The 18,297-nt window shown below is 42.1% G+C and overlaps 1 protein-coding gene across 1 annotated transcript; it reads left to right on the top strand.

Moving 5' to 3' along the window:
- Nucleotides 1–1,924: 1,924 nt before the first annotated feature.
- On the top strand, nt 1,925–3,128 carry LOC105048132 (heavy metal-associated isoprenylated plant protein 28). Its single transcript, XM_010927338.4, has 3 exons — nt 1,925–2,094; nt 2,240–2,315; nt 2,542–3,128. The coding sequence occupies exons 1-3, from the start codon at nt 2,089–2,091 to the stop codon at nt 2,898–2,900; spliced, it is 441 nt and encodes a 146-aa protein (XP_010925640.1). The 5' UTR covers nt 1,925–2,088; the 3' UTR covers nt 2,901–3,128.
- The last annotated feature ends 15,169 nt before the right edge of the window (nt 3,129–18,297 follow it).

Here is an 18,297-nt window from a genome sequence, read left to right as displayed (position 1 = left end):
AGCCCGATCCTATAAAAATATCCAAAAAGATTTTTATATGGGTTTTTCTCTACCTTACTCTCATCGATAGTCCATTCATTGGTGGTTTGATAAAGCATAAGTAGCTGGTGTGAAAACATATTTATGGGCTCCTCATTGCCACTAATGAGCTCTGTTCGAGAAGTATGAGTTTCCTATATGCAATACCGAACCTACTCTTTATGTGGGAGCTGCTTAAGATTATATGTCTGCAACATTCATGAGTATTGAGCAATTGCAATCACACATCCATCTGTACTGCCCCAATTTCTATTTTGTATCGTCAACAATGCAACACGCTGTGGTTTTACAATCCAATACAACCTACTCCCATTCACGAATCACCATCCATTTGGTGGTTGCAATCACCGGGATGGAAATGTAAACCCTCTCAACTCTATGGTAGACTACAAACTCGTCCATTCGCATCTCTATTGAATAGCATTTTCCCATCCTAATCCTCCGTAGAAATGTTTCATTGAAGGATAAAGTTTAGCATTGTAGATAAATAAATAAATATAGAAGGTAGGATACTTTTTCCGCTATGACATTTAATTATTACTTGGACTAAGTCCAATGGACACGCCAAATCCTCTACGAGAGCATTCCGAGAGCATGATAGCGATGAAAAATTATTGGTAGAACAATTCATCTTCAACCATCCAATGATAAATCAGTATATGATTTATTATTAGAAAAAGATCCACTATTATTCAAATTGACTGAAAGTTTTAAATGAAAAAAAAATATTATTAATTATAATTGATCAAATGCTATGGTACTTGAGTATTGGATGATACAAGGTAGACATATAGCAGAAGAATCCTAGCAACTACACTGCAGTTTTCTACCTTAAAAAAAAAAAAAAAAAACCCCTACACTGTGGGGACCCGACTGGTGCCAAGCATATGCGGAAGAATATGATAAGGATATATTCGTGCTCATCGACCCAGGTTGACGTTGTACGATGACGACGATGTGACGCCCATGCACCTGCACAGCCTCTCCGGTCACGAGAAATTATTGCCTGGGTGTCGTCCAGGTAGACCACCCACATCCCACGATGCAAAACACGCCACGTTAACCCTACCATTTCATGAATTCCCGATTACGCCTTATCCACCCTGCACGTGCTCTGTGATTTGCGCTGGTCTACTCGGGCGTGATCCAGGCAATAATTTCTCCTCCGGTCACAACCGACCGAAGACGGTCCGACGTTGGCTCCAGATTTCAGCACTCATCTGCCCAATAACGAGCTGCCACGTTGCGATTGTCACGTGACACGTCAGCTTTGGCTCTCCTTCGCCTGGATCCTCTCTTCAAAGCGGGGTAATGCCAGGGTCAGTACCGGCAATTCACCGCGAACCAATGCCGAGAGAGGATCCACCGATCGCCTCCATGAAACCCCAAGCCTAACAACACTCCTTTTCATGCGATGCTGCTATCACACCAAATACCTAAATCCACCCAATACATTCAGGCCATACATGACCATGCCACACCATTCACGGTTTTATGACCGCGTGTCACATTTTTATTCGTGGATTTCACTATTTGGTGGCAGACGTACCTTCCTGCTAGATTCCATGCATTGTACTGCTGCTCCCTGTTCTGGCACGCGTATCTTCCTTGAAACTCAAAAGAAAGAAACGGCCGGCCTGTGACTAAGGAACCACGCGGACGTGGCATCCTATCATTGGTTGAAAGGTTACTTTTCACCTTAATATAAAAGTAATGTCGCTTCGGTCGATTGCTTTTTTATTCATTATTCGTTGACCGACTAGTATTAAGTCTTTCTAGAAAAATCCTAACGCGGTACCCTCTAAGATTTAATAGTTTTAAGACATCAACGTTCCATTGCCCACCTATTTTCTATATAATAACCGTGGCCAGTGCAAAGGCTCACAGATCAAGCCGAGCTTAGGGAGCTCCCAACCAAGAGTAGATAGCTTTCTTCTACCGAGAAGAGAATAGAAAGCCCTCGCCGGGGGAAAAGAAAAGAAAAGAAAAGAAAAGAAAGAGAACGCATAAAAAGAGAGTTGCAACTATATCTCAGAAGCAGAAGCCGACATGACGGTAAGCCCCTGCTGCTGCTCTTTTCCTTGCCCTCTTCTCACTATTAGTATCTTATCATAAGTAAATGCATGTGGAGACTATGGCTGGATCCATAGCCATGATAGTGTTCTCATGATGAGCTACATATATTTTGGTGGGTGTACAGATCGTGGAGATGTGTGTGCACATGGACTGCTCTGGATGCGAAAGCAAAGTAAAGAAGGCGCTTCTAAAGTTAGAAGGTATACAAATATAAGCAAACCAAACTTCTGATCTTGGGGAGAGATTAAGAAACTCTCTTCATATTTCCTACGTGAAACAAATACAAAATCTCTCATTTCTACGGTTTTCTAGTCAGAGTTATTACTACTGAGAGCATATTGATATAGAAGTTGTAACAAATCTTGCGCGGTATTTCAAATGGTACCTAGGACCTCAATATCATTGTTTTTCTTTAACGTGTTGCAGGAGTAGATGATGTGGACATAGACATGGTGCAGCAAAAGGTGACGGTCACGGGGTATGTGGACCAGAAGAAGGTGCTGAAGGCGGTGAGAAAGACGGGGAGACGGGCGGTGCTGTGGCCCTATCCCTACAACGTGGAGCACCAAACCTACAACCAGGAGTACTACCACCAGCTCCACCCCAACCCAGCCTACCACCTAATCTTCAACTCCATTCCAAACTCCTACAACTACTACAAGCATGGGTATAACGATTCCGACACGCATGGCTACTACCAGAAGCCGACCTACAGTCACATCGTCGACGAGAGGGCCCGGTCTCTCTTCAGTGATGATAACCCAAACGCCTGTTCCATTATGTGAAGATATATTGTGAAAAAATGTGTACCTATAGGCACTGTGATTAGCTAGAGTACTGAGTAATAAACTTTTGGGTTTCCCTAGTGAAGGGTGCACATGGAGTGGTGAGTTTTGGGGGGTTCTATATTTTCATAGAAGGGATCAACATGTTTTTTAATATGATGAAAATGTATCTTTACCAAAAAAAAAAAATGAAAATGTATATTTGGAGATAATATGATCGCTGGCTGGTGATTCGGAATTTTTTTGTTGGGGAATACCGGCCGACTCCGTCCATACCGACTTATAATCGGGCATATCCGACCGACCGACCGACCGACCGATCGTCGGATGCCATTACCGACCGATCGGCGGCTCTCTACCGACCGAGGATATATCGATCGGGCAGACTTTTTCCGTCCTCCTGACCAACTGTACCAGGAGGTCCGATGGCCGACTCCCGTGACGTGCCCGACTGACCGTCGGAGAGGTCCGAATCTCCACCCGACGCCCCTCAGCTGGCCACCGACCTAAGGTCGGTCGACTCCTCCAATCACCGTACTACTGTCAGAGACTGTCAGTCCTGACAACAGCATGCGGCACGGCCACCTAGGAGCATTATCCCGCCTAGGGCATTGTCAACCCTAGTGATTTTACAGCCCCACGGTGATGTGATATTTTTACGGCAACTTTGACAATCTTCAGTGACTTGACAATTCTCCGAATTGTCCGCGTCATTAATGACGACGTCATACCACGCTCCACTATATATATCGGGGAAGGCAACAGTGCTAGAGGTCTCTTCAAAACTCTTGGGCTTGCTCCCTCTCTCTCTTTTCCTCTCTCGTTGAGCTCCTTATTTTTTTTCACTGTTGCCTAGTCTCCTCTCTGATTTGACCGTTGGAGGGTCTCCGTCGGAACTGCCTCCGATCAGTATAGATTTTCTTTTACAGACGCTCATTTCCGACGATCAGGCGATGAGGGGATTGACCGCAAGAGCTTCATACGTAAGAAAGTGTTTTGTTTAGTTGTCTATGTGGAGTACATGAATGAAAGAATATATATGTTGGTTTGATTTATTATTATTACTACTATTAGTATTATTTATTTTGACTTTTTAGCTCCCGTTCAGGTCTCTTTCCATGCCGTACTCATTGGTTAGTATCTGCTAGATGTTTCACCTTTTGACTTGCAAGCATGGTTATAAGAACTGAATCGGAGATCGATCCGAATTTGGTCAGGTAGGGTCAACGAATCAGTGGTGTGGATGGGCCGGGCAAAGCCTAGCCGGAGGGGAGACCGAGAGGGAGAGAGGAAGAGAGGGGAAGGAGGGAGAAGAGGAGGAGAAAGACTTAACTCCGGCGTAGAGAGAGATTGAGAGCCGGCGTCACCATCGTCCGCCACCGCCCGTAGTCGCCAACCGCTGGAGAGAGGACTGTCGGGTTGGGAAGGGCGGCCTGAGAGAGCAGAGAGTGTAGGAAAACAGGGGAGTAGCGTGGGATTTGGCGGGGTCCATCGGACCTGGTCCAACTAATAATCAGACGGGAGAGAGGGGTCCGATTGGGTGTTAGGGATTTCTTTTTGCCCCCAAAATCTTTTATTATATCAAACAACTGAAATGCTCCTGATTTTTAAAACGGATTTTAGTTTAAGCTCAGAGATGTAATTGTCTTGGGTGAAATTAAAAACCCGGCGAACCGGAAGGTCCACTAAATGGAAATGTGATTTTTTAACAGGCCAAATCCAATTCCAGTCCCAACAAGAAATCGGATCAACGAGGGTTTTGAATCACCGTTTTTCCGACACAAACGGTCCAGGAATACATAATGTCTCGGTTTAAAATCAAAAGGTAAAACTTTTAGCCACGAGTATAGTAAGGATATATATATATATATACATGTTAGGATTTGATGTCTCGAGATTAGATCTATATTGAGCTCACAATGAGATTGGAGCAAAAAATGGAGTCCGACAAAATCAAGATCATCCCAAACGGAATTCGGATGGAAGAGATATGAGTTTTTGAAGTTTGTACGAGATCTGAGGCAGTGGAGGATCGCCGGCGACGAACCAGCGAAGCGGCGGCACGGTCGCAAATGGCGGAGCACGGCCCAAGCGGGGCCAACGTGCAGGGTGCGTAGCCCAGGCGCGCGGCCCCAACGCCGGCGCACAGTCCAAGCTGGCGTGCAGCCCAGCCCACGTGCGGGTGCACGGGGTGCAGCCTGGGCCCAGACGCCTGGTGCGGGTGCGGCCCAGGCCTGCGGGCGCAGGCCGGCCTAGGCCCAGGCATCGCTTGGGCTTGGCCTATACCCCGATCCACCATGGATCGGACGGTCCATGGCGGACCGCATGGACCGCCTGGGTATTTCCTAGGTGTTTTTCGTGGTCCACTTTACTATTCCATGGACCGATCACGATCGGACGGCCCAGGGAGTTTTTGGTGATTATCCAATGGTTTGAAAAGAATTTTGGGTTTGATTAAGAATCTTAATCCTAATCTAATACGAGATTAAGGCCTATAAAGGTCGGATCGTGGATTGGGCTTGTGTGGTTTTGGTTTTCGTCGTCTGTGACCACCCGTGAACAGGAACTTGGGTGTTTTTATTGTGCATGGCTCCACCAACCACAGGAGGTGATGCGAGGATGTGAACCCATGAAGACCAAGGTCTCGTGAGAAGAGAGAGAGTCCGTGATTGTGAGAGAAAAGGCTTCAAAGAGGTTTTTGGACAGCGGACAGCGATCGCTTCAGGGGTTCAGGGGGTCTTCAAAGAGAGAATTTTTGTGAGGAAAACTTCTAATGAGAGAGAAATTGGGTGTACGAGTGTTAAAGACGAGATCTCCTCTTGTAAATTTTTTTTTCATAGTGAAGTTTGCATGCCCCGTGGAAGCGAGCTCCTTTGTGGCTGATCTACGCATTTTGATTGTTTTCGTTTTTGTTTCTTCTTTCTTCCTGCTGCATCGCATGGTACTGAAGAGATCTTGGGAGGTGGTGTCCTGACCAGACGTCCACCCAACAAGTGGTATCAGAGCGAGGCAGTATAAGGACATAGATTACAGCGGTAGTAAGCAAGACTGAAGATGGAGAAGACAGGATCAATTAAGATGGAGATCAACAAGTTTGATAAAAAGAGCAATTTTTTCTTGTGGCAGGCAAGGGTGAAGAACGTGCTCATCCAACAGGGGTTGATCGATGCTCTTTTATGCGAGAAGAAGCCAACCACCATGGAGGTGCGGGATTGAAAATGACTACAGATGTAGGCGGTGAGTACCATCCGCATGTACCTTGCGGATGAGGTGGTGATCCATGTGCTGAGCGAGACTTCTTCGATGGTGCTGTGGTCGAAGCTCGAGGAGTTGTACATGGCGAAGTCTCTCACTAACACTCTTTTCCTCTGGAGGCAGTTTTATCAGCTGTGGATGGCTGAGAGACAGCGTGCAGGAGCATCTAAGCTACTTTCAGAAGATCCTCACCGACCTCCTCAGCGTTGGCGAGAATGTTGAGGAGAAGACCAGGATACTGATTTTGCTAGCGTCGCTTCCACCTTCATACGAGTCCTTGGTGACTGCTCTTCTAGTGGGGATGAACACCATCAAGATAGACGAGGTCACCACGGCGATACTCCAGAATGAGATTCTCATGAGGGAGAATCTGGCTTCGAGCTCAGGTGGCGGTAGCTCAACTTTGGTGGCTTTTGGAGGAGCAGGAGGTGGTAGACGGAGCGATGGAAGATCGCGACGAGGGCGGTCCAAGTCCAGGAGAAATTTGAGCAAAATCAAGTGTTATTGGTGTGAGGAATTGGGACATCTAGCCAGAGATTGCACTCAACTCAAAAATCAGACGATGGTTGCTGTAGCGACAGCCGGCAGCGATTCAGATGGAAATGTCTTGGAGATATCTGATGAGGTATCTACTTCTTCCCAGTAGTGGATATTAGATTCTACATGCATCCATCATGTATGTTGTAGAGAGGAGTAGTTTGACTCTCTAAAGAACAGTGAGGGCACTGTATATCTGCCGGATAGATCGAGCTGTGCGATCAGAGGTATTGAGATGGTCAGCTGGAGGACACATGATGGTGCAGTGAGGAGATTGGGGGAGATCCGATACATACTCGATTTTAGGCAGAATCTTATCTTACTTAGCAGACTGGATTCGAGAGGCTACAGGACGGTAGCTGATGGAGGAATCCTGAAGATGCTATGCGGTGATAGGATTGTGCTGGAGGGGAAGAAGGGGAGCAGAGGATATTATTACTTGGCAGGGAGCCCAGTGTGAGGTAGAGCTTCGGGAGTCAGGTGAAGCCCAGAGCGAGGTGGAGCTCCAGGTGGAGGTGAATCGAGTACGAGACAGGAGACTCGAGAGGACGAGAGGCGACGTCACAAGGTGAGATTCCTATTACCGCAGGATGATGTCCCGAGTATGTCTTAGATCAGGAGGACCACAGCATACGATGGAGACGGGATCGAGCAACCTGACTCGACTCCCATGTTTGTCCATCCATGATCAGCAGGCAATGGCCCCAGGGCATGGGGGCGAGGAGATCCAAAAGTTCTCAGAGTTAGGAGGAGGCCGAATATCGAGTCAAGATGAAGATTGTTAGATTTGATGCTTCAAGATTCGATCCATATTGAGCCCACAGCGAGATTTGCAGTAAAAAATGAAGTCCAACGAGATCAAGATCACCCCAAACGGAGCTCAGATGGAGGAGATACGAGCTTTTAAAGCTTGTACGAGATTCGAGATGGTGGAGGACCGCCGGCGGCGGACCGGCGGAGCGACGGAGGTGCAGTCGCAGATGGCGGAGCATGGCCTAGGCGGGGCCAACATGCAGGGCATGCGACCTAGGCAGGCGTGCAGCCCAGTGCGGGCACGCGGCCCAAGCAGGCACGCAGCCCAACCCATGCGTGGGCTCGCGGGGTGCGGCCCAGGCCTAGGCCCAGGCCTAGGCACCGTTGGGGCCTGGCCTGTACCTCGATCCACCATGGATCAGGCGGTCCATGGCGGACTACGTGGACCGTCTGGGCGTTTCTCGCGGTCCACGATATTATTCCGTAGATTGGTCGTGATCGAACGGTCCAGGGAGTTCTCGATGATTATCCAACGGTTTGGAAAGGATTTGAATTTGATTATGGATCTTAATCCTAATCTAATACAAGATTAAGGCCTATAAAAGGCCCAGGTCGTGGATTGGGCTTGTGTGGTTTTGGTTTTTGTCGCCTATGACCACCTGTGAACAGGAACTTGGGTGTTTTTGTTGTGCACAGCTCCATCAGCCGTAGGAGGTGATGCGAGGACGTGAACCCATGAAGACCAAGGTCCCGTGAGAAGAGAGAGAGTCCATGATTGTGAGAGAAGAGGCTTTAGGGAGGCTTTTGGATAGCGGACAGCGGTCGCTTCAGGAGTTCAGGGGGGTCTTCCAAGAGAGAGAGCTTTTGTGAGAGAAACTTTTAATGAGAAAGAAATTGGGTATATGAGGGTTGAGGGTAAGATCTTCTCTTGTAAATTTCTTTTTTATAGTGAAGTTTGCATATCCCGTGAAGGCGAGCCCGATCCACGTATTTTGATTGTTTTCGTTTTTGTTTCTTCTTTCTTTTTGCTGCATCATGGTACTGAAAAGATCTTGGGAGGTGGTGTCCTGGCCAGACATTCACCCAACAATACACAAACACATACATACCTACATACACACACATACATATACCAATCTAGTTGTTTCTGTTTGTATGTATGCATATATTGCTAAAAATCCTAAATCAAAATTTCTTAGAATACAAGGATCCTGATTTATCAAAAACACTTCCAAGTATTGCGATAAAACAGGTATAATATGAGAAGATTATAGAGTTATCATTCAGCAAGTATTAACATATATGTAAACAAGACATTTTTTTCCAACTTAGTCGATATACAAGGGAACTTTATATGAAAGAAATGGAGATGGTGCATGGCTAGCACATCTATCTAAACCTTATGGTTCAGTACATCACCCACACACATTTTTATGGGCATGGCATGCGAGGTTATAAATTTTAATTACATCTTCTTAAGCAATAAATATTTTCAAGAGCTTAGATTGTACCATCTAAATAAAATTCACCTATCCTCTAAATTGTTTGTTATAGCCCAAGCCCAAGCCCAAATTAAAAGACCCAAGCCCAAAAAAAAAAAAAACAGACAGAAGCAGGGGAATTGGGAAGAAGACTCCCGGTAGGAGTCTTCTTCCCCGATTAAACCATGATCGGGAGTCTTAGGACCACCAGGAGTCCTAGGGCTCTCTATAAAAAGGCCCTCCCCTTCCTTAGAAGCCGACCACCGATCCTTTTCCCCTCTCTTTCTCCCTGATTTCTCCAATTGGAGCCGCAGATACTTATTTCGTTCTCGCCGTGATTGCTCACCGACAGGGTCACCGGAGGCCGAAGTAAGTTTTCCTCCTCTTTCTCTCTTCTTTCTTCTTCTTCCTATGTCCCTGTGCACGATTGTCGGTGATGGATGTCATCGATTTTTGGTCGGAGAAGAGACCCCTGTTTGGTCTCTTCTTCCTTTTGGTTTTCCAACGCCGGCGATCACAAACGACTGCCGGCCTTGCCTCTCCGAATCCGAGAGAGTGGCCCCCCTCTGCCACTGGCCTTCACCGTGTCGGCCATGGCCTGAACGGTCGGGCAAGGGAGGGGACCTGCCGGTCCCCTGTTTCGACCAGGAAGGAGCCCGAGAGAAAAGAGAAAAGAAAAGAAAAGAAAAAGAAGAAAAAGAAGAAAAAGGGAAAAGAAAAAAAAGAAAAAGAAAAAAAAAGAAAAGGGAGAGAGAAACTTTCTCTCTTTGCTCTCTCTCTCTTAGATTTTTAAGATTTATGAAATTAAAATAATAATAAATAATAATAATAATATAATAATAATAAGAAATATAAGAGAAATTTTCATGGATCAATCCGAAAATCCTGGATGCTGTCGTCAAGTTGATCCATGTGGGGACATTGGATTTTAATAAATTTTAATTTTTAATTTGATAAAATTTTGATCAAAAAAATATGATATTTGATGTATCAGGTCCAGAAAAAAAATTTTAAGATTTCTAGAATTTCTAGTTTGGATTTTCTTTTGAGGTAAGTAGTGTTTACTTTTATTGAATTTATCTGATAAATTATAAATTCTGAATTAAATAAATTCATGGTATACTTGTTCTTGAAAATATTTATTGAAAATAATTGTTGAAATTATTTATAATTGAAGTTAATTATAGAAATTATTTATTATTGAGGTTATTTGTTGAAAAATTATTATGATGTATGATCATAAAGAATGATATGATTGATTTGACTCGAATATCATTTATCTATATTATTTTTAAAAATATATATGAATTGAAAGATGATATAAATTTGACAACCCGACTATGTAAAGGACCCCGCCAATGAGGGCATATACATTGGCAATTGATTGTCCTGAGGATTTATGTCGCCAGTGAGATCAGCGACATGTCGCCAGAGAGACCAGCGACAAACCGCCAGCGAGACCAGCGGTTTCAAAGGACTTGGCTGCCAGATGATTCGCAGCCCACCGCAAGCAGATATGTGGTATTATGACCTTGCCACAGAAAAAATATGGTCATAGTCATGGTTGGTAAGAAGAACCTAAGAAATTGATGAATTTAAGATGATAAGCAAAATTTGAAATTATGATGAATTGAATTTTATATATGATTGATAGTATGATTATGATTTCATGAAATTACATATTGATTTTGTTATTATCAGTAAATCGATATGTATAGTATGATTGCCTGATTCATTCAATTAAAGGTATACACTGCTTATTGGGCTATTTAGCTCATGATGATTTTATGTTTTTCTTTACAGATCCAGAAAATTAGCATGATGCGGGATTTCGGTTGGAAGAGCGATTAGAAATGGAGTTAGCTCATTTGATTTAGGATTTTCTCAGAATTGATTCAAGACTTTTATTTTTAAGTGTTGACTTTGTCAGACAATTATTTTTTTTTTGGACACTGAGTTATAATTTGTTATTTGAACTAAGATTTGATTGTTAAAAATATATATATATATATTAAAAAATTATTTAACTTTATGTGTAAGATATCATGATGAGATGTCTTGCATGCTTATGGAAAAAATTTTCTATGAGTATGCGGCGGTTGCCATGACCCTCGATTCAAATCTCGGATCGGGGGCGTGATAATTTAATATGGTATCAGAGCATAAGTAGATAGATAAAGATATGTAGAATAGAATGAGCGAGTGATAGGTAGATATTAGGAAATTTGAGAGGTTAGTTTTGATGATTATGATCTGACCTGTCTCAAGTAAGTTTATAACCTTATTAAGGATAAGTTATTATCTCAAATTTATCATAGGTCAAAATGCCTCCACGACGAACGAAGAATACTCAAGGAGCGGTAGGAGGGACATCAAATCCACTTGGTGATAACATTGTTGGAAATAGTGTCCCAAAGCCAATCGTCAGCCTGTTGACGGTTGTGCTCCTTTTGTATTAGTACATGAATTATAAATAAATAAAAGTTATTTTGATATTTTTTCATCACAAATGTTTCATCTTCTAATGAACTCCTGTGTTGTGGTGAAGTCCTTAGGACTATTTAGACTCGACAAAGGAGGATTTGTCGCTTAGTCCTTAAACATGTTCACAACCAAATGATACGTTGTTACCAAGGATGACAACATTTATCGAGCATAGGTCGTTGTGTGCCATATGGGTTGGTTGTCCTCATAACCAAAGAGTGTGGAGACACTGATATGGCATACAGGTGAGATGTAATGGTACATCTGCACTGAACGTGACCAACTCCGGAGCTATTTCTGCTGTCAAGATTTGCTCCGATGGGATATGGGTATAAATGTCCCTCCGACCTGAGACCGCCACGGTGACTTGCAAGCAACTCACTGCACTTAGGCACTGGACTACCTGAATTTCTAATTCAGTGACGGAAGGTTGCTGGGTGTAGTCAAGTACTTGACTTGTCGGTGCGTGTGTCAAGATGGGATTGACCACTCCAGTTTAGGAGCTGTGTATAGTCGTGTTTCAATTTAGCAAAACCTTGGCCAAGGTAGTCCTAGTGAGGAGTCACAGGACTAATTGAGTTGAGCACGATTCGGATGATATCATCAGGGTTGACAGTTTAATCCTGAGTCGTCCTAAACACAGGGGTCAAAAGGGATGAATTATACGGTAACCATATTCACGTAGATTCTGAATGTTGCGATTGTGATTATTCGACCTATCCGGTCATCGGGTACCATTGCTAGATGGTCACTTGATTAGTACAGAAATTGGTTCCTGTGCTACCGGTTTAGGTTCAAACCTGCGGGGTCACACACATTAGAGGTTCCTTTCTGATCTGATGGCTGATTATGAGTCTTATCTATCTGGGACTCTATGATTGAGAATTAGGATTCTCTAATCATGAGTTTCATACATTTTGGGTACCGGGGTCAAAATTTTGAATTTCAAATTTTGAATTTGAAATTTGAACTCTTTGATCAGGATTTCATATCGATGGTCTCTGATGCCTGATTGCCCATCGGATTTAGACTCAATATTTATGAGAGGTTTAATTAGTGATTTAATTACTAATTAACTCAATTTGATTGAGTAATTATTTTTGGATCAAGTCCAATTGAATTGGATTCAGTTTGGATTGACCCGATTAGGTTAAATGTTGACCTAATCGCTAAGGTGGTTTAGTCCCTGATTTGATCAGGGGTTAGGTTTAGTTAATTCCTGATTTGATTAAAATTTTATTGAGCCTAATTAAGCCTAATTATGTTGGGTTTAATCTGGTCTAATTGTGCTTGACCTATTTTAAACTAGGTTGGCTCAATTTGAATCAAACCACCTTGTTTTAAATTCCCTGCGACACCCAACTTCCTTGCACCCATTTGAATTCACGAGAAGAAGCTTCTCATGAAATTTTTCTCACGCAAAACCCTTCCCCACACCCTCATTTGTGCACCATATGGATGGATAAAATAATTAGTTAGCCATTCAAATTCAAAGCATGTTTGAATTTGAATGGATAACTTATCACTTGCCCTTTCATCCTTATCCATTTTGTGCGCCATATTACTTACACGAGAAAAGGTTTCTCATGAAACATTTTCCATGCACAAAGAGCCATGCCCCTTCTCTTCTCACACCCAAAAGGATAGGGATAAGTTGGTTTTCGTTTGAATTCAAATTTGATTTGAATTCAAATGTGTAACCTCTTGTCTTTATCCTCTCACGCGGATAAGACACGTTCGACGTTGTTTTAAAAAGAGGAGAAAGGTGGGACGTGCGTAAAAATTTTAGGAGAGAAACTTTGGGGCGTGAGGAAGGCTTCTGCATAAGGTGAAGGTCCAAAACCTTCCGAGAGAAAAAGAAAGAAAAGAGAGAAAATTGGGTGCAGGGTTTTTGGTGTGTACCCTAGGGTTTCTACCTAGGGTTCGGGAAGTGAGATTGGTGTGCCACGAGTGTCGTGAGTCCACCAAATTTTAGGGAGAGATCCATCAGCCTCTCAAGCAATTATGCAGATGATCTGGAGCATCCGAGAAGTCAGCACACATCGATCGAAGGAGTTTGATCAACATCTGCCATCAAAAGGGTGAAATCACGAACTAGCATTCGTGAGGAGCTGATCAGACGGGAGCTTCGTGTGGACGATCCGCAGAGGCCAGACATTTGTGTGACTATAACGTGATGATCAGAGCCCCCCGACGGTGATCAAATTGCGGTGATCGACTACCCGCAAAAGGTGATGTGTTCTGAACACAGTACTGTAAAACGTTTACTGATTCAAATTTGAATTTCAAATTTAAATGCATGCTGTTGTATCATATTTAGATCCTAGTGTAGGGTTAATTAGTATTAATTAATGAGATTAATTAATAATTTCACTGTAAAATAGTAATTTTGAAAAAATTTTAAAATTACCATTTTGCCCCTGCACTAAATTTTCGCTTCAAATGGTATCAGAGCATGGTTTAGAATATGATATACATTTGCATGCGTAGATTAAGATGTAATCTATAAGTTTAAATTTGAAATTTAAAATTTAAAATTCAAAATTCAAAAAGATTTGAAATTTAAAATTTAAAATTTGTTAGAAGTTTTAAATTTGAAATTCAAAATTTGAAATTTGAAATTTGGTTGAAATCTCAAATTTGAAATTTGAAATTCAAAATTCAAAAATTTAAATTTAAAATTTGGTTGAAATCTCAAATTTGAAATTTGAAATTTGAAATTTGAAATTCAAAATTTAAAATTTAAAATTCAAAGATTGGAAATTCGAAATTTGAAATTTGGTTGAAATCTCAAATTTAAAATTTAAAATTTAAAATTTGAAATTTGAAATTTGAAATTTAAAATTTAAAATTTAAATTTTGAAATTGGTATATTTAGATATACTTGATCCAAGTAGCAAGTAATCTAATTGGGTTGGTTGCCATGACCGTCCGTCATAGGAGAAAAGTAGGGTTTAAAGGCCCTCTCTTCCCATTCGATGGGGTCTCCTATGGCGGTAGGGGTGCCGATGCAATTATATCCTATGCCGATGAAGCAGCGAAAGGACTTAATTAAGAAATTTATCATGAATGTGTTAGATTAGATCTAAAAGAAAATTTATGATTTATTTTGAGTTATTTTCTGTTATGAAATGAGCAATAGAATTGCTGTTTATGAAATGTGCTGACCTGTTTGTGAAATGAGTTAACACATTTGGTGAACAGAAAATAAAATCTTTCAAATTTAAAAATTATTTTCGAAATGCCAAACCCTGACCCATCAGCCCAAGTACTTAATTAAAAGAATTAAGTGTTGTCTAGTAGGTCTAGAATTGTGAATTAAGACCTAAGACAATTGCATAAACTTGTGGGTCAATGGGTTAGATGAATTAGGTCCATAATTGGGTTAGACCTAAGGTTAGTTTAAAAAATAGATTAAATGGAGTAATTGGTCAAATCTAATCAAAAGTTGAATTAGATTAGGTCAAGGATACTCTAGACTCAACTTCAATAGTTGTAGTTAAATGGGTCCATGTCTTTAACTAGACCAAGATGGACTTAATTCATGGCTACGCGGTGGAGCCCTATTTACTAAGTTGATCAAAATTAAAACTAATGAACCAGTTGGTGTCTAAGGTAAGTTCGACAGTTTTGACCAGTGGTTCTTAAGCGGGAGCTACTCGCATTGATTTGATCATTGACGAGTTAATGGCAAATCCCCACCACTGATCTCACTTACCTGGCCAATCTGGTAAGTTAGATTTTGATTAGATCACTTGGTGATTAGAGCTCACCCATGTCATTAGGTAAATCAGTGTGACTGATTTAGGTGCTCCTAATGCCAGTTTTAATTAAATCTTTTTTTAATCTGACTTGATGAAGTCAGTGGGAGGATTGAAATTGGCTGGATGATTTCTTCTCTACTATTCTTTAATAAAATCCTCAAAATTATTAGGTCCCTAAAATGATTAAGTTATAATGATAACTAAGTCATAGCCTCCCATTAAGTGAGTGATAATGAGTCCATTAGTTCAATGATCATTGGAGGCCCAAAGGTCTAGTGCTCATTGGCTAATGGAATTATTATTCATAATATGATAATTTGATTGAGTCTTTCTGATGGTGGTTAGGTTGGCCGGCCAAAGTCGGGCCTGATCATTTATTGGTCCGATTCACTAAATTAAGTCATGTTAATGGTTGGACCTAACCAGATCTTTTCAGTGGAGGCCAAAGCCTACTGATTAGGTTCTGGAGCAAAATCAATTACTAGAAGTTGTTTAGAGAAACAACTGGTTAAGAACCTACCCATAGATGCACATGGGTTGACCAACCAAAGTTGGACTCGTGTGTAGTCTGTGTGGATTCTAGTACCCATTAAGGAATTAAAGTAATTCCTCGAATTGGAGGATGAGGCTACCAGTTCGTAAAAATATTGGAAAAAACTTTAAACTAAAATCCAAGTCTTTAGTATTAATTTATGTACTAATAGAGGTCTCGTTTTTCTTTAAGCAGCTATGGCCACTACCCTGTCGCTCCGGTCATTATTAGATAATGACAAGCTCATGGGACCCAATTTCGATAGCTGGTATCGAAAATTGAAAATCGTCTTTGAGCATGAGCGGATCTTTTATGTAGTAACGGATCCAGCACCTGAGGAGCCAGCTCCGAACGCTAGTAAGGCGATCCGAGATACTTACTTGAAGTGGCTCAATGACCGCACCACCGTTCGATGTATTATGCTGGCAGCAATGAATGACGAGTTCAGCCGAAGGTTTGAGAATATCCAGCTACAAGAGATGCTTCAAATGTTGAACGACTCCTTTGGCACGCCTGACGACGTTGAAAGGCACAAAAGTAGTTGTGCCATTTTCAATGCTCGAATGAGGGATGGGGCCTCAGTCACTGATCATGTACTGTACATGATCGAGATGATTGAGCACCTAAGCAAATTGGGCTTTCCTCTGCACGAGCAGCTCGGTAAGGATGCGATCCTTAATTCCTTGCCCAAGTCCTTCCTCCCATTTCTTACTCATTTTCGAATGACAAAGCCTGCAGTAAACTACCACGGATTGTTGGGGTTGCTGCAGAACTTTGAGAATGATCACCAACTCCATAAGAGTCGGTGAATGTAGTGGGAGGGTCTTCTTCTTGTCGTCAACCCTTTGGGAAGGGAAAGAAGAACAAGAAGAAGAAAAATAAGAAGGTGCAATCTCATGCTGGGACAGTAGCACGGGGTCAGACCAAGAAGCGCAAGCACGACCAGAGCCAGGCGGAGTGCTTCTTTTGCAAGAAGCACGGGCATTGGAAGAGGAACTGTCCTCAATACATTGCCTCCCTGGATCCGAACAGGCCAAAGAAGAAGCAAGGTAATTATATGATAACTCCTTGCAATTTTCGATTTGTGATACTACTGCCTGGGTATTGGATACTGGAAGCCCTTATCATATTTGTAATTCGATGCAGGGTCTGCAGGTCAGTAGGAGATTTGATGAAGGCGAGAGGTTCCTGAATGTTGGAGATGGAAGCAAAGTTCCAGTTCTAGCTTTAGGAATCATGAGTCTTGTAATCAATTCTCGTAATGTAATTCTGAGTGAATGTCACTATTGTCCAAGTTTTTTATTAAATATTATTTCTGTAGGCCTTTTGGCCATGTACGGTTATGATTTTTTAATAAAAAAAAATATTTACAATATCATTTTGAATGATGTTACAATATTTGTTGGACAATTAAATAATAGAATTTACTTACTATCACAGCCTGTTAATGTGGTTCAAAAATTTGGTAAACGCTCTAGAATAGATAATGTGTCAGAAGTCTACCTTTGGCACTGTAGGCTAGGTCATATCAATAAGAACAGGATAAACAGGTTGGCTCAAGAAGGAATTCTTGAAGTTAGTGATTGTGAATCACTTCCAACCTGTGAGTCCTGTCTTCTTGGGAAGATGACCAAGTCACCTTTTACTGAAAAAGGTGAGCGAGCCAGTGAACTCTTAGGTCTGGTACATTCTGATGTATGTGGACCCATGAGCTCAAGTGCAAGAGGTGGATTTTTCTACTTCATAACCTTCACAGACGACCTATCTAGGTATGGGTATGTCTATTTAATGAAGCATAAGTCAGAATCATTTGAAATGTTCAAACTATTCCGAAATGAGGTAGAAAAATAAACTGGAAAGTGTATTAAAACTCTTTGATCTGATCGAGGAGGTGAATACCTTTCCAATGAGTTTCTGACGTATCTATGGGAGAATGGGATTCTCTCTCAGTGGACTCCTCCTGGAACACCACAGCATAATGGTGTGTCTGAAGGAAGGAATCGGACCCTGTTAGACATGGTTCGATCCATGATGGGGTTTGCTGGTCTGTCGATCTTCCTCTGGAGATATGCGCTCGAATTGGCTTGTTACCTTCTAAATAGAGTTTCGAGTAAGTCTGTAGCCAAAACGCCATATGAGATATGGATAGGACGTAAGCTAGTACTCTCGCACCTTAGGGTTTGGGGGTGTCCGACTTATGTTAAACGTTTAATTACAGACAAGCTTGGACCTAGGTCTGACAAGTGTAATTTTATAGGGTACCCAAAAGAGACCAAAGGGTATTATTTCTACCTTGCTGATAAGCAAAAGGTGTTTGTCAGCCTTAAGGTAATCTTTTTAGAAAAGGAGTTCCTTAGTGAAGGAACTGTTGCCTCTAAAGTCGAACTTGACGAAGTTCGACAGGTGAAAAAATTGACACATGTTATGAACCTGAACCGGATTTGATTAGATCAGATCTGGAGCCCATTGATTATGCACCCTTAAGGCGGTCTGGTAGAGTACCACATCAACCGGACAGATACTATGGTTTCTTGGTCCGGGATGGTGATCCTGTCGAACTTGATGAAAACGATGAGGATCCGATCACCTAC

The sequence above is a fragment of the Elaeis guineensis genome, chromosome 7 (assembly GCF_000442705.2).
Source record: "Elaeis guineensis isolate ETL-2024a chromosome 7, EG11, whole genome shotgun sequence".
Classification (NCBI taxonomy): Eukaryota; Viridiplantae; Streptophyta; class Magnoliopsida; order Arecales; family Arecaceae; genus Elaeis; species Elaeis guineensis.
This window is presented reverse-complemented; position numbering and strand designations above follow the sequence as displayed.

Excerpts from the sequence above, each read along its gene's own strand:
- LOC105048132 (XM_010927338.4), top strand. Across the intron at positions 2,316-2,541 it reads GGCGCTTCTAAAGTTAGAAG|GAGTAGATGATGTGGACATA; the intron begins GTATACAAATAT and ends AACGTGTTGCAG.